Raw genomic sequence first — 17,489 nt, 5'->3', positions numbered from 1 at the left:
GCTGTGACCCGCTCATGGGCATTCGACGATCCTCGTTGCGCCACGTCATTTGTTACTTCGAAATTCTTTTTTTTTTTCACAAAATATACTATCTGGCCACGGACGTTCATTTTTTTTAATTGGTGAAAATTATTATTTTAAAACGTGAAACATGAGATGAGAATAATGTATGCACAATATATATATATTTTTTAGAACAATGAAAGTTATAAGAATTATTTAGTGTTTTTATTAGAGAAAAATGCTTAAAATATATGTTTGGATAAGCTTTTTTTGTAAAATGATTTTGAACAATAATGAATTTACTAATATTTTTAGAAATATAATGAATTTTTATATTATTTCGAATTTTTCGATATGATAAATTATATACCAGATAAATGTGAAAATAATTTATAACTTTTTTACTGCAATACTTTATTACTTCTCTATTTTGTTTTGTTTTGTTTTTTTGTTTTTTTTTTTTTGTTAGTGTTATCGTTTCGAGACGAGCCTTAAAATTTTTTTACCACCTGTTTTGTCCCCAGCAAAGACAATATCTCCGTTAAAATCTGGGTTCCTATTTTAAGATCCACCAAGCCAACCTTACATTTACATACTAATAAAATATCTATATATACAACTAAATTTTTTTTATAAAACTATATTAAGATTAAAAAAAAACTTTAAATAAAATTTAATATATTTAATATATTTCCATTATTCACTAATCTCGAAATCCTGGACTAGATTCTATTGTAAAGATGATAATTTTTTTACATGTTTAATGTGTAAATTTAGTTCGATAATTTTATCATTCGAAGTTAAAGATATCTATATTATTATTATGGCAAACACTTGTATGCAACCGTTGCACGGGTCATATTCGTGTGACGGGTCTCTTATATGGGTTATCCATTAAAAAGTATTACATTTTATGTCAAAAGTATTACTTATTATTATAAATATGGATAGGGTTGACCCGTCTCACGAATGAGACCGTTGCACAGGAGTGTTACTCATTCTATTATTATTATTATTATTATTCTATAATAGATGAGAGGATTATAATAACCGTTTTTGATGTGTCAAATCACAGTAATTTTTTTTCCGTTTTATCCTTAAATTTAACACATATCTTCTTTAATTTATATATGACTAATGTATCCTCATTTTTCTCTAACATCCTTATCTTATTTTTTCAAATTCCATTATCTATTTTTATTAAATTATCCAAATACATTTTTACATTATCTTTACTTTTAAAAAATCATAACTTTTTCTCTATTATAATTATAATTTGTTAAATTTTTTTTTTCCAAATAATTGAATTCGACCACGTGAAAATCACGTGTCACGGTTGCTAGCAAGGGTGCAAACGAGTCGAGCCGAGTCGACTATCGTACTACTCGAGCTTGAGCTCGACTTATATTTGTCTACTCGATCGAGTAACTAATTTCATACTCGAAATCGACTCATGTATATTTCGAATTACTCGAGCTCAAGCTCGAAAAATAAATAAATATATTTAAATAAATAAATATGAATTAATAAATAAAATATATAATATTATATGCATTATATTATATATATTTATATTATATTATATATATATATAATCGAGTAGCTTGACAGCTACTCGAGCACACATATTTGATACTCGAGCTCGAGCTCGATTTATGTTCGAGCTACTCGAACTCGGTCAAACCGAGCTCGAGCCGAGTTTTGACCGAGTCGCTCACGAGTAGCTTGACTCGTTTGTACCCCTAGTTACTAGTAATAGTAATATAAAGATAAATAATCTAATATAATTAAAAAAATGATAGTTAATATAGCATTTGGTTTGTTTGATAAATGATACTTTATCAAATTTGAATGATTAGATTTAAAAAAAAAAAGATAAATTACTGTTTTGTTTTTTTAAATCTTAATAAAATATGAATAATATTGTTTATTAATCAAGGATAATATTATAATTTAAATTCAATAATTTGATTGATTTAAGATAATTAATTAATGATTTAATTATTGTAAGATAAATAATTATTTGATGAATGAATAATATGATCAAATATTATTAATAAACATGAAATTGGATAAAATAATTTATCAATTGAGTGCTTTAAAATATAAAATAATTTTAGTATGAAATTATGGATGACTAAAAAATTGTAAATTGTTGACTATGTTGCGAGTAGGTAACTGAAGATATCCTGAGATGCTTTTGGAACTTTCAAGTTCTTGGGAGATGAAAACTTTCACGGGATCACTGCAAGTCTGTTGCGATTCAGGATATATAATACTATTTTATTGTGATGACGATTGGCAATTTTGTGGATGATAATTGACAAGGTAGATTCAACGTCTCCAAATGATTCGAAGACTTCGGTAATATTTTTTTGTAATATTTCTGATTAATAAATTGTAATTTTTAAAATCATTCATGATCAATAGGTAATATATTTTTGGATTATTCTATGTTATATCTTAATACTTTTTTCATGATGTGGTCAAATATCAATCATTGGATCATCAAGGCATATGTCAATTTTCATAAAAATATATGGGTCTCACTAACGATATTAAAATAGGGAAAAAAACACTCCCGATGTAGCATAGATTGTTTAGGAAAGGCAACGAGGCATGACTCAAGACCCGTCTTTCTTATTTAGAGCTGTCAGACGAGTCAACCCATGACGGGACAGATCGATCCACCAAAAAACCACCGTTTGACGGGTCGAGAGCGAGCCGACCCACCATCTCGACGGGCTGAAAATTTTCAACCCAACCAAACCAACCCAACCCAACTCAACCAAGGTGGGTTGCGGGTTAGACGGGTCGACCCATGGGTTGGCTTATTACAAATAAAAATAAATAAATAAAATAAAAATCATTATAATTAATTATAAATTTAATTTCATAAATAAATATTAATGAAACATATTAATAAAATTTTTAATTATTGATTTCATACGTGTAAATTTTATATAAAATAATTAATATAATAAAAATCACAACTTTTCATTAAAAAATATGCATGTATATATCACCACAAAAGTTAAAAAAAAAAAAAAAAATCAGGCTTGGCCTGCCCAAGCCCACGACCCGCGCTGGTTGACCTGTGTAGGCCCACCTTCAATTGAGTTGAAATTTTTTTAACTCAACCTACTTAAATCGTATGGGGGCGAGCTGACCTTACAATCTAATCTAACCCAAAGCGACACTCTAGTCTCATCCCACTTTATATTTCACCTCGGCCCGCCCTATCCCCATCATAAGAGTAGAATTAAAAAACAGAAAAGAAAAGAATTATTAATAATAAAAAGTAAAAACCATAATTTGGTGAAAATTTTTCACATTTAAAAAATACCCTTCTAACTTTCCATTATCCACATTTCCTTTCTGTTTTTCTTAAAAAAAAAAAAAAAAACTCATCCAACCATATTAATCTGCATATTCCTTCCTCCCACAATTCTCATTTAGTCATATTACTCATTTTACACACTTAGCATCTATATATATTTTGACAGATTAATCGCTTCATCTATTAGTGGATTTCAAATTATATAAATAAAATTTTATCTTAATGATGTAATATTAAATTTTATTAGATTCGAATTTAGTTTTTATATAAAAATAAATTGCACAAAATCCATTTTTTTTTAAATAAAATAATTTTAAAAAATAAAATAATCCAAGCACACGCGTTGCGTGTATATTATCGGAATTTATTTCACTAAATAACCTTCGTTTGACCATGATTTGGAAATATAAAATTGTCAATTTTTTTTTTTATTTTGTTCTTGCATTCCCTTTGTATTTGAAGGTTATTTTTTCCCAATAAACATATTTAATTTGGATAAAGAAATACAAATTAAAAATAAAATTCGAAAACGATTTTTTAATTTTTTTAAAATACAAAAACGCAATAGTTGATTACCATAATTTCCCCCTCCTCAAAATTTTGAAGGGTCAAATATTAGAGGGTTAAATATACAAATTCAACCATCAAAATTTAACCCCAAAATCTTTTAGAAAAAACTTGACTTGCCACCAACACCACACAATTAAAAAAAACAGCATCCCACACGCTATACCTGCATTTCCTCTCACTCAGGAATCATCTGCTCGTTATCGGCATCACCCTCTTCCTCGATTTTTGGCTTTGATGGAGCCTGGCCAGCTCCTGGAGCCTGCTTCTTCTTAATCCCACTAACTATGTCATCGATTCTCAAAAGCATGCAGGCAGCTTCAATGGCTGTCTTGAATGCTTGTGCCTTCACCGTGTAGGAATCCCATATCTGAGAACAATTCAGTATACCACAGAAAGGAATTATAATTGGAAAAAAATTGATAATATGAACATCAAGAAAAGGTAATTCTCAAAATTCACACCTTCCGCTCTTTCATATCAGCAACTTCACCAGTATTTCCATCTATGCCAATCCACGCATTCTCACCATTTGCATGCTAAAAGGATTAAAACAAATAAATAACACGGTAATATGAATAGCTTTTTCACAGATTCACGAATGCAGAATAAAGGAAATTTCACCTTTCCTTGTAAGGCAGTCATAGTCCTGATCACATTGACACCACAGTTCTGAGCCAAAGTTCTTGGAATAGCTTCAAAAGCTATTGCCGCTGCTTCATAAGGCCACTGTTCATGATGATGCATAAAACTAGATTTAAATTTCTACAAGTTAGATATCCTCAGGTAAAAGACGCACTGTTAGCTGAAAAGCAGGTTTCATCATGCGAAACATGCTAATCTTGATAATCAATGCAGAGGTTTCTTATCCATAGAGAACCCACTATCTTTTAATTGTTTTGAGTATACCGACACCACAAAATATTGCAATGACAAATGAAAAATATTACAACAGAATTTCTAATTCCATTAGGTTGTTAGTCGGATTACCTTCAAACAATTTTTAAGAATATGAAGCTCATTTGACAATTTTAACTCACAATCACATCTTGCAAGTCATTTGTAAAATTGAATTCAGAAAGAACTCGAACTTGTCTGTTATGCAGCCAAAACAAAGTTGGAAAACGATAATGTTCCAATCTAGTGTAGATAGCATCTGAAAACCCATATCCAAATAACAGAAATTAACATAGACACAACCTGAGAAGTACAGGCAAGAAATTGTTCACCTTTTCAATGCCTTCAATGGAAGAACTCTTTTGTTTTAACATAGCTGACACAGTCAACTCCGTAGCACCTCCACCAGGAACAAGTTTCGGATTTTTAATTATATTTCTAGCTACAGACATAGCATCCTGTGTACAATCATGATTTAAATCAGAAAAACCCACCACACAATCTCAAGGGGCATAAAATCTCACAGATACCTGCAAATTTCTTTCCACTTCATTCAGAAGATCCTTGCTGGCACCCCTCAAAAGTACGGTGCATGCTTTTGGATTCACGCAGTTGACAATGAACGCAAAGAACTCATCCCCAATTTTCCTCACCTCAAACAGTCCGGCACCAGTACCAACATCAGATTCTTGCAACTCATCAGGTCTATTAACAATAACCGCACCACATGCCTTTGCGATTCTGTTATTGTCAGTCTTTCTTAACCTTCGGATTGCACTGACACCAGCTTTGCTAAGATAATGGCAAGCCAGATCGCTGAGACCCTTTTCAGTTATCACTAAATCTGGTTTGAACTTCAGTATCTGCACACATAAGCTCTCAATATACTCCTCTTCCATTTTAAGTAATACACTCCAATCTTCTTCCCTCAGCAATTCAGCATTGGTTTGGTTCTCACCTTTCTTGTACTCGAGAGGACAATCAAGGAGTATAATTCTAGGATTCAGTATTTTTCTTCTCATTTTTCCAGGAGCAACAACATCCTTATTAATCATTACTCCTTTTAAAACCTCTGAGTCCTCCAACTGACCACCAGGAACCTTCTCGACTTTGATGTACTTTTTGATATCCACCTCACGCATTCCTTCACCAAGATCAACACCAACAGTGCTTGTGGCATCGATGGCCAAGTCCTGGGAGGTTACCACAGAATAACCCGATTACAATTCTGATAACCACGTAACTGACAGATCATGCACTCAAAATCTTAGTTGTCTAAAATCTTCACAAAGTTATATTTCTATAATGAGGTTCCACTAGTAAATGCAATTAAAATAATTTCACTAGGGTCTAGGTTAGGGGACAATTTGATGCATACATATCGTTAGTTCACAAAGTTATAATTTCTATAATCAAGTATTCAAGTTCCACTAGTAAATGCAATTAAAACATTATTTCACTAGGGTCTAGGTTTGGGACAATTTGATGCATACTTATCGTTACTGCTATGAACCATGATACATGATCAACCTGGCATACATATCAAATAATGTTCAGAGCCCTCTTTGTGAAGTACCATAAAACTAATTAAACTTTAATTTTAGTGTTTTTCAAATTTTACTAGATTGTCCACTAATTCATTCCACGACGACTAGTCACAAAACAAACATTCATCTTAGAACAAAAAATTTTCTTTACAATAAACATAGTTTCTTCAATGATAATAATAAATTAAAATGTGCAAATGTAGGATAAGACATCCATCCAACCAAACTTACAAAAAAAACACACACACAAAAGAACACAAGCAAACAAATAAAAAAAAATCAACAATCCAATTTGGAAGCCCAATCTTGATTTGAATAAATTACATAATTATACTTTCAGCTTAGTATACGTCGTCTTTCAATTAATAATGAACTAAAAACTTTCTTTAAGATCTTTGTTCAGATATATTTCAGAGTGACCCTATATTTGATATTATCTCATAGTTTCTAATCCATTGACATGTCAAAATCATAATAAAAAAATATACGATTGTGTCATGGAAATAAAAGGTAAGGACTGGGGGAACAACCATATGGTCGTTAAATGGCAAATCATAAAATACTTACGGCGATTATATCTCCAAATTGACTAGTAAATTTTGTGCCGATACAACTCTTCACAAGCCCTAACATAGTTGAACCTGCCACGTGAAAAACGCAGTTTAAGAGCCAGAAGAATATGAAGGTTATTGATGTTATCATAGAGTTTAAAGAACAATCACTCTTCCATAAAAAGAAGGCAGGCTTATCCCGGTGCTTTTATTTATTCCCTACACTGGCCAACCAGGGGATGAAATTTTAGGGTATTTAAAACCTCTATTGTTCAATACCGGAGCATATGCCATATTTCAAGTAGAAAATTTCCTGAACAAGAAATCAAGATATGTCCAAAGTGGCTGTTCTCTTCACAAGCTCAAGTCCTGTTCACAAAGTGCTGTGCAAACAACCCATATCACACTGGTACAGACTTTACAAGCCACCAGAAAACAAGCAATAGTCAAACATAAGGCACAGGATGTAAAGAAAACTTACGATCCTTAACATCTACAGTCAATGCAATTTTTTCAAGCACAGAAAGAGCATCCTCTAGGGCTTTATTATACGCTGCAGCACAATGGAAGGGAACTTGTTATCACCCATATACATAAATCCCCAAAGCAGCAACATTGAATAATAAAGAGTAACTGATATTACCTCGACAGATGACAGTTGGATGATAGTTCTTATCAATGAACGCTTCTGCAACATGGAGCATCTCACCAGCTACATTAAATAAATAACAGAAAATAAGGAAAGTAAAATAATCACAAAAAGCAAATAATCACATCAAAAACAAAACTAGAGCAGTTATCAAAGAGTGATAATAAGTTAAAAGTGAGTGAAGACTCTCTCTTTAATCAATGAGAAACACATGATGTCATGATCATTTATTTAATTGCCTTAAACAAGAACTCTCTCAGCTATAAGCCTATAAATAAGCAACCACCATAAAGATATGCTCATATGCATACAGCAGACAGTGGCACACAAACACACACTTCACAAGAATACAGATAACAGTACACTAACATTTCAAAACATATACAGCTGTGCACATACATACACCCCACAATAGGCAGTTAGGCACAAAAAATTGTATGTACAGTATATCTGAAGCAAATGCACAACATAATTCATCAGAAATTCAGAATGATAAAATTAGCTCTCAGAACACATGAAGAATCATGAGAAAATTAACTGAATAAAAATTAACCTCAATCCATACCAAGGACAATGACAGATGTGGTTCCATCTCCTACCTCCTCATCCTGAGTTCGGCTTAGTTCAATCATTGACTGCAATCATTTAAAGAAAGCAGATCAGAGTGCAGTAAAGTGATAAAAATTCAGCAAGGTGCTAATCCACACCTAGATGGAAAATACTATCAGTTTCACAGTCACAGAACTCTGAATTAAAAACAAACATTAAGTATTGTGATAGTATAGAAAATAGCGGAATTGCGAGGCACAGTTAGTAGATGCCTTTTATAAAAGATCAAACACCGCTGTTGACTAACTTAAGAGTAAAAGTTAACAAAGAAATTTTGCCTTAGCTGCTGGGTGCGCAACATCTAATTCACGAAGAATGGCATTGCCATCGTTTGTCACTACTATCCCTGTAATTATAAAAATAATATATTAGCTAACAAAAAAAGCAAATTAGAGAAGTTCACCAACAATCTCTCACCGAATACTTTTTCTTTCATAGATTTTATAGAGTCGTCCTTAAACAGTAAACATAGTTCATGTTAAACAAACAATAAAATCACCTCCTCCAGCGTCAAGCAGCATTTTCAACATTGATCTTGGACCCAAAGTGGTACGTATAATATCAGCAACAGCCTATCAAGAGCAACCAAAATAATAGTGTTTGACAAGCAAGACAAAATACTTCCAGGAAATCATATCAACCAAGTTAAACCACCAGCCTCCCCTTCCCCAAGGAAACCACGTGCCAATATAAATGGAAAAAAAAATCAAAAATTTGCATGCTCTAGTAAGGCACTGAAGCAATGCAGTTATCCAAGACCCATTATGTTCCACAATGACCAATATTTTTCTGTTTCAATAACTTCCAGAATCCAACCCTAAACTGGCAGCGACAATTTCATCAGGCTAATTACATATTCATTAACAAAATGCCCATTGAAGGCCCGAGTGAGTACGTAAGCTAGAAAAAGCAAGACGGAGAAGAGAAGGAGGTACCTTGGATGCTTGGATATTGGCATGGTGCACCTTGTTTCCAGACTCCCGCTTCAATGAATCCTCTGTTCAACCAAATCACGACATCATTCAAAACGAAAAACAAAGAAATGAACAGATTTGAGTTCACATTTCTCTTTCCCATAACAAAATCTACTACATCCAACATGTGATAAAACTGGAATCATCAAATGAATCTTCATTCATGGAGCTGAAAGAGAAACAGACTTACTGAGAACCAGCACAGGAGCGTTCATTTTGGGGAAGAAGAGCAGAGATCGATGGGGTTTAGGGATCGTACAGCTTTTATAAATTGTTGGGCCGGGTTGGGTTTATAAGCAGGTAAATTACAATTTGAAACTAATTAATTTTACGATATAAATATATTTGCAAATTTAAAATATGAAAATCAAGATTTATTTTTTTACCTGCCGAGAGATGTTTGATCATTCGAGAAATATAAGAAAAAAAACATCTCAATTGTTTTTTTTAAAAAGATATACTTAGAGAATATTTTTTAAAACAAAATTTACAAAATTTTTATCCAAACACATACTATAAATTTTTATCACTTATCAAACACTAAAACGATTCTAAAGTGCATGTACAAATGTAGGCTTATTATTTAATGTTTTTACATTGCTACAAAATTATAATATCCAAAAGTATTTGGGATGAATCTATAATATGAGCATAATTTATTACGAGAGAAGAATAACATATTTAAGTTTAAATTGAAGACCGGATTTGTAGTTCAATTGGTCTAATGACGGATACTCGAGTTCGAATTCTTCCTCCTATTTTGTAATAAAAAAAGGTTTAAATTCAAATATTATACAACTCGATCAAACACTAGATGAAATAAGGACACAACTTTTCATTCTTGGCAAAATATATATATATATATAGAGGATTTTTCAACTGCCCAATAATATTTTTCCACCTCGTTTAGTTGTTTTTTTTATTTTTTACATAACTAAAACACGGTACTGAGTTTTAGTGGTCGAAAACAAATTGAACATCATTGATTGGATAGCTGAAAATTTCTCAATATCTATATATTTTTTTCCTTTATAAAAAACAATTTTTGTAGGCATGACCTTCACTGTTTACTGGACTGCTCCGCTGGACTTATTTTCTTTCAACCCAGCCCAAATGAGAGACCCGGCCCATCAACTGAATTATTCTTCCTTGCCCGATTAATTATACCCATCTGCGATGCGCGCGCAGAAGCCAAGGAGTCAATATTCCCGCCATTTTTGTTTCCTGCCGTAGATTCCTTCTACTGCGAATTCCCCAGAAAGCAAATACAGTGGAAGAAGAATCAAAGGAGTAAAAATGGAAATTGTGAGGCGTAACAGAGCATCCTCGCCGGGATCTGCGGAGGGCGGCGCCGTTTCCACCATCCCGCTGTACCGTTCTGCTCCGGCAATCGAGGTTCGGCTCGAAGATTTCGAGCTTTACGCCGTGGACCGTCTCCGAGGTATCTCCGCATTTCACTCTTTGATGCCCACTCGATGGATTTGTGCTGGCGGTATTGAAATCGACAGAAATGCCATGTCGCACAATTTTATTTATAGTTTGTCCAGTACTTTTTTTTAGACCATGAGTTGTAATTTGCACAATCATTCCAAGTCTTTGTTATTTCGTTGATGGTTTTCGATTTTTTTTTTGATGAAGTTCTTAAAGGGATATCAGATGGGTTGTCCCGCGGGAAAAAGGTCAACGAGATGGAAAAATTGGTAGGCGATTGGCTTTTCCCTGTGTTGCGTGCCTTCCATGATTTTAAAGTAGCACAAGTTGCTATCTTTTCCTTGCTGTGTTCGCTGCTCAAAATTGGTATATTTGGTGCAGGTTAAGGAATTATGGAGGACACATATGATGCAAGTAGAAGCATCTGAGGCTGTCAACAAGGATGTCATTTCACATTTCGTGCTGCGCCTAGTCTACTGCAGAGAGTAATACATACATTTAATTTGCTCCCTTTCTGTTCTTTTCATATTTCTGTTGTCTTGTAATTTTCTTTAGCTTTTGTTGCTCTATGGTAGGGAGGAATTAAGGAAATGGTTTCTTTCCATTGAGTCTACACTATTTCGTTATCGATTTCAACTTGAAACTCCTGAAGCCCAGGTTTGATTTCACTACCTGTAGTGATAGGTTATGCTGCCAGTGCTGGTATTCTCAGTTTTTCTCAGATACTGACTAACCGATCTTTGTGGGTATTGTTTTCAACACAGAGGGCATTGTTGGTAGAGTTTGACCTGCCTTACAAAGCTGTAAGCAGTGCTGAATATGAGGTACTCTATTTTATTTTCATGTTTTTGAAAATCAACAACTGTTTCTGTGAATGCTAAGTTTCTTGATCCAAAAAGTTATAGCCATAGGTTTTATAAAAAGTTATAGCCATAGGCCAATCTTCCTCTTTAATGCGTGAAAACAAAGACTGGGTTGATATGTAACTCTATACTCCATTTTTTCAGAGTGTAAAGGACAAATTGAACCAGGTGGTGCGCTCCAATGGACAATCCTTATCCACTGGTAGAAGCCTGATTACTTCACTTCTGGAACATTTAATTGGCATTTAGATTCGTTTCTGATCACTTTATTTTCCCTCCTTTTATTGCAGCTGATACAATATATTACAAGGTAATACATACACTCCATTCCTCTCTATCTGCACCTGCTCGATGGATGAGTATGCACTTCTTGAAATCATTTTGAAATAAAAATGATTGTTACACCCTCGTCCTGCACCATAACCCTAATATTCTTAGAAAGAAATAGAACTACATTTTAGGAGTACTTAAAAATCACTCCTCTGCCCAAAGAACGAATTTCAAAACTATCAATGCGACCATGCATCGGACACAGTTTCTTGTTGACTTGCATTTTGTTGAACTCTTTTCCCTCCTTGTGTAAATGAAGGTACCTTTTGAACAAGTTCCTGATCTTGTGGCAAGTCGGCGAGTGTTTCTACTAAAGGGGTATGCTTATGTTGCAACAAATCAGGTCAATATGCTTGATCCACCAATTTATTTACACATCTGAACTTCTTTTCAATTAGTTCATGATTTAATTTTAAGCTTTTCTGTAGGTGGTTTCACTTCTCATGACACAATATCGCAGTCATTTGTCAAAAGCACTTGTATTGACAAACAGGTTTCTTGAAATTCTTGCTATGCATGCATTCTTTATTTTTCCTTCAGCAGTGTGCATACTATGTGTTGATTGATCAGCCATATAGTTTCAAGTACCAAACAAATAGTTGGGGAAATTGCAATGAAAGTTATACCATTGACAGGCTTTGATATTATAATAAATAGTTATTTGGAGATTGAGTTGCGTCAGAAAGGACAATTTCATGTTTTCACTTTAAAAAGTCAGTTGATGTGCTTTGAGGTGTAATCCACTTTGATTTGGGAGTTTCGAAACATTCCAATTCATCTGTCTTTCATGGACATTCAGTCCAAGTTTTCTTTCGCTCCAGTTAACACAGTGCCTTGGCATAATTCTGAAAATTCAAACTTTCAAGAGACATTTTAGCCTAAAGTTGTAACATATTGCGCATCCACCCGAAAATATATGCATATGATTTTAAACTCTCTGTCATTTCATGACATACCATTTTGTCTGTTAGAAAATGGACTTCGATGATTAGAGAGCAAGAGAAGGACAGACTAACTCCGGTAAATACCCAGAAGTAATTTCAATACCATTTGTCTCTGAATTTCATGATTACCAAAGTTCTTTGCTTTGTTTAGATCATTGAAGCTCTATCGACAAGCTATTTAGGTCCTGATTATAGCCAGGTAACTTGGAAGGACAACATGATTAATTAATCTGTTTTCCTTCTCCTGAAATTTTAGAACTCCTTCTCTGTTAGTTGACTTAGTGAAGTTCCATTACAGCCGAAAGAGTCCGCAGAAATAACATTGAAGGATATTGATCAAGTTGCCAAAAGCTCATTCCCTCTCTGCATGAGTCATTTATTTGCAAAGGTGACCATTTCAATTTTTCTTTTTGTCTTTTTAACAACCACGTGTTTTATGGGATTCGAAGCCATGATCTTTCTTTGAAAGACAACAACTCTACCTAAGAGCTAAGGGGTTGGCCACAAGGTTTTTCCCTCTTCTAGCTAGCTGTGGTTGCAACATTGGTGTACTTCATACCTTAGTTTGCAACTACCAGAGTCTTGGATCTATTTCCTTCCATTTTACCACTTATACTTCCATTCGCAGCTTAGAGAGGATCATCACTTGAAGCATGGAGGGCGGATGCAACTAGGTCTCTTTCTCAAGGTCATTTACTTCCAAAGTAAACACATGTTCAGTGATATGCTAATTTGGATTTTAAAATAGGTTCCTAAGAAATTGTTTTAAGTTGCCTGATTGTTTTCTTGGGCTGAAATTTTGTACCATTGTTCTTTTAGGGTGTAGGACTTAACTTGGATGATGCCCTTGCATTCTGGAAAGCAGAGTTCTCCAAAAAGGTTATCTTTGTGCTTGTGTTGTGTCTTTCGTTGCTGCTGATCTGTATCGGTTGATGAAAGAGAGCGGAGGGCATTTAAGCGTGCAAAACCACAAGTTCAACCATAATTACGTTGGAGAAAATGCTTCAAAACCAATATCTGTTGTCTTTTAACTGTGCAAGTTTGAATCCCCGGCATTAAGAGAATGTGTTGATTTTTATTCATGGCCTATCATACAGACCCGTCCACAAGTTAATGATAAAACTCCTGTAAATTAGTAAATCATACTGGGCTATGCTGCAATAGCTATTTTGCCAACATGTTTTTTTTTACAAATAATTTTGACAGAGTGAGAAGAAACTATTGCAGACAAAGACCAGTTAAAATTGTTTTCTCATCGTGTTTCGTTTGCCATGCCTCGTGGAATTCATAAACCCTTCTTTTCCTTCAGAAATGAGTTATGCAAATTTTGTAGGTTGGTGCTGAAAGATTTGACAAAGAATATGCATATAGCATACGCCACAATTATGGGAAAGAAGGGAAGAGAACGGTATTTCATCTCTGACATGCCTCATATTCCGTTTGTGCCATAGGAATCCATCGTATAAACTTCATTGGCTCAAAATATATCCTTCCTGACCTTTTGACAGTTTAATGAGTTTTGTTTACAGTGACAGATGAGTTCATGCTTGTATGAACGTTTTAAACGACTTTAGTTGTGGCTTGTTATATAGTGTCCAGTGTCATTCACAAGAAGTCTAGAACATTTTAAGATAATGTTTAAGAAAGGTTGAAAAGACTAATAATCAAGCGTATCATATTGGCAATTGATTTCTTGTTTCCTAATGTTAACAAAAGAGTTACAAAAGTGCCAACAATCTGTGACCAGGCTTTGAAACCTACTCATCTATTCCTTTTTCAGAAGAGAAAAAGGAAATGTCTTGGCATTCGTGACTCCTGCTCCATATCAAGTTTTGTGAATAGCTCTGGGGTATAAGGAGAAAAGGGTAATTTAAGTACTGTTTTTTCATAAACAAGGGAGAATAAGAACATGACTTGGAATGATCTAATCTTGTTCTTTTTTTGTCGTTCGATAACTCGTATTGTTATTAATGGGTCTTTACCATAATCTATAGATGCCGCATAAATGGTTAAGGCAAAGCCGTGGATGAAAGATTACTAAGCTTATCACTGGTTTCACAGCTCAGAAATAGTAATTACTTTCGCAAAATTTTAGAATATTACGATTTCCTTCTCACCTTCTTTTTCCTGGTGCAGGATTACACGCCCTATTCATGTCAAAAAATAATATCTTCAACACCAGGTGTTGGGGATCATCATGGGTGTCCTTATCGTCATTTCAGGTCAGTTCTCCTTAGTGGCAGCAGCTGTCCTTTCTATTTTAAAACACTGAACTGCATCTTATAATGTTAGCAATTCATCAAATGATGCACCAGTTAGTTTTGTTCAAGCAAGCAAGTTCTTGATGACTTGATTAGACTTCCACTCTAGCAACCTCTGCTGTGATAATGTTTTGCTGGAAAAATTTCTGGAGATAAATAAAAATTGTTGTGATAGCCGATCCTCTTGCAACTATACTATGGATGGAGCTACTTTGGCAGTTTTCAGTTCTTGATAATTGGTTTAGTTATCTAGTATCTGAAAATATGCAACATCAATTGCATAATTTTTATTGAGCAATTATCTCATTACATGAGATAATACGGAATTCATATTGAAGGCTGAATATTTCTATACTGAATAGGCTGAACCGACATTATTAACTCCTATATCGTGCTTTCTGCTCGAAATTTCTTGATGATTCAATCTATCCATACTCATTATTACTACTAAACCAGTGAGGAAAACTTGAGAGCAGCCCTTGGTAAGATGGGAGTAGGCAGTCGCCCGATGGAGGAGGTCATTGATAAAGTGCGGAACAGACACTATCAGGTCATTGTTTCTCATAATCTTTTTTCTGTTATGTTGCCATAAGTTTGTCCTTCTAATGGTTATTTTTATCCTCAAATGTTGGTTATGCAGTTGGCATGCACCTTGACTTTTGAAGCTATTCATGGGGAATTTTGTGACGCGGGAATAAATCATCCGAACCAATATTACAGTGACAGCAGAAAGATTTTGGATTCCAAGGTAATGCTTGTATGATTAGTCCCAACATGTACATTCCTAATTTCCTACTATCCATTAGTGAGACGAGGATATCCTTGTCTTCCTTTAAATTATTAGATTGGAATTTCGTATAGGATAATATGGCTGGTGAATTTCAATGGTAATTTGCTTTTGTTATATCTTTCATCTGTGAGTATATCTGAGAAATTGTGTTTTATTTGATGTTTCTTTCATTGGGTTTTCTTGTATTCGTATCTAAGTTTTTGTCATAATTTATATCGTGGTGTTGTTATCAGATCACAGCTTATCCTGGTACTGATTGGGGATGACGAATATAAATCTTTGAAAACTCATAGATAGAAAATATTGTCTCCTGTTTATTCAGCCAACCATGCTTGCTGATTCAAGTATTTTTAACAAATGTTTGCTTGATGTTCTCCAGAACAAATCTAGGGGTAGTTAGGTGACTAACTCCTTCAGCATTGGAAGGATCATGGTGCTGTTGCTTCATGTATGATGTATGCGTAAGTATTTTAATCCCGAGCCGTTGCGAAATCGTTATCTATGGAAACATGATCCTTGATGGAATTTGTACCAGTTTCATTTGATTATAAATTATATACTTTAGAACAAATTGTAGAATATCGAGCCATTAAGGCGGATAACTTCCTTTAAAATTTTATTGTGGGTATTTTGTGCGAACTCATTGTAAATATACTAGAGATGATGTATTTCAAATCTGTTGATTTCAAATTATTCAGCGTGTTTCGATAGACAAATTCAGGGCTAATTGCATTCACCCCATGTGAAAAGTCTAAAAGACATAAAACCCATAAAAAATATTAATAGGCTAATGCATCCCTTGATTTTTTAAAATGTAGCACATTTCATCCCTATGTTATACAAACTCGGGCACATTTATATCCTCTCATAGGGGTTTTTATGCTAATTTTTTTAAAACATAAGGTCTAACATGCTATTAATTTTACATAGGGTGCTTTATATCTTTTAGATTTTTCACAGGGGGTGAATGCAATTAGCCCGACAAATTCAAGTTGATCAAATTTGTTATTTAAATTTCAATCCGTGTTTCGATGGACAAATTCAAGTTGATCAAATTTGTTATTTAATTTCAATCCTAATTTTGGTGAATTTTAACTACACCTTAGGTAGTTATAATTTGAAATCCATTGTTTAAATCATATCCTCCATCCAAGAACAATCTTAGCTACTAATTTAAGTAACATTAACCTTTTCTTTTGTGTGTTTCTTTCTCTCTTTTTTGAGCAACTATTCGCAAATGGAATCCTCTCTTACATGTTGTTGATACTTTGTCCGACATTTTTAAATTTAGTAACTAAATAGCTTATACTAACTATTAATCAAATTACTCCACTACTTTTCTTTCACTTACATTTTATTATAATCCAAGAATATCTAGTAGTACTATGAAAATCTAAAATTAAAACTAAAATCATTAAATTATACATTTTTTCTTTAAATAAATTTTACTTTATTTCAAACTACAATCTTGTAATAATCTTTGTTTTAAGATATATTGGTGGTTGGTCCGACCTGTTTTGACGACTCTTGTTTAAACCGACCAAAACGGTGCGCTAACCCGTCTCTGTTGATGCTGGACTGAGACCTGTCGTGATGGGTGGTCCAACTCATTTTAACGGCTCCGGTTCAAAGTGTATATATTTGGGTTATAGACAATACATGATTTATCATTTGTCGTCTTCCATTATTATGGGTTGACTGACTCTTTGCGCACGTCCTTCCTTGAGATTATT

At 33.8% G+C, this 17,489-nt stretch overlaps 2 protein-coding genes across 2 annotated transcripts; one reads left to right on the top strand and one right to left on the bottom strand.

Moving 5' to 3' along the window:
- Nucleotides 1-3,899: 3,899 nt before the first annotated feature.
- LOC140890530 (T-complex protein 1 subunit gamma-like) lies at nt 3,900-9,402 on the bottom strand. The gene is made up of 13 exons (XM_073298382.1): nt 9,328-9,402; nt 9,099-9,160; nt 8,663-8,735; nt 8,442-8,509; nt 8,120-8,189; nt 7,549-7,617; nt 7,387-7,458; nt 6,922-6,995; nt 5,338-6,000; nt 5,140-5,265; nt 4,535-4,639; nt 4,375-4,449; nt 3,900-4,280 (listed from the first exon to the last, which is right to left on the bottom strand). The coding sequence occupies exons 1-13, from the start codon at nt 9,350-9,352 to the stop codon at nt 4,089-4,091; spliced, it is 1,674 nt and encodes a 557-aa protein (XP_073154483.1). The 5' UTR covers nt 9,353-9,402; the 3' UTR covers nt 3,900-4,088.
- Nucleotides 9,403-10,341: 939 nt separating this feature from the next.
- LOC140891904 (probable DNA primase large subunit) lies at nt 10,342-16,385 on the top strand. The gene is made up of 19 exons (XM_073300573.1): nt 10,342-10,578; nt 10,776-10,837; nt 10,950-11,053; nt 11,144-11,225; nt 11,333-11,392; nt 11,576-11,633; nt 11,722-11,741; nt 12,021-12,104; nt 12,190-12,254; nt 12,733-12,781; nt 12,857-12,904; nt 13,004-13,093; nt 13,334-13,393; nt 13,525-13,584; nt 14,039-14,113; nt 14,842-14,927; nt 15,423-15,516; nt 15,607-15,714; nt 16,136-16,385. The coding sequence occupies exons 1-19, from the start codon at nt 10,434-10,436 to the stop codon at nt 16,154-16,156; spliced, it is 1,371 nt and encodes a 456-aa protein (XP_073156674.1). The 5' UTR covers nt 10,342-10,433; the 3' UTR covers nt 16,157-16,385.
- Nucleotides 16,386-17,489: the final 1,104 nt, after the last annotated feature.

This window comes from Henckelia pumila, chromosome 3 (genome assembly GCF_033568475.1).
Source record: "Henckelia pumila isolate YLH828 chromosome 3, ASM3356847v2, whole genome shotgun sequence".
NCBI lineage: Eukaryota > Viridiplantae > Streptophyta > Magnoliopsida > Lamiales > Gesneriaceae > Henckelia > Henckelia pumila.
This window is presented reverse-complemented; position numbering and strand designations above follow the sequence as displayed.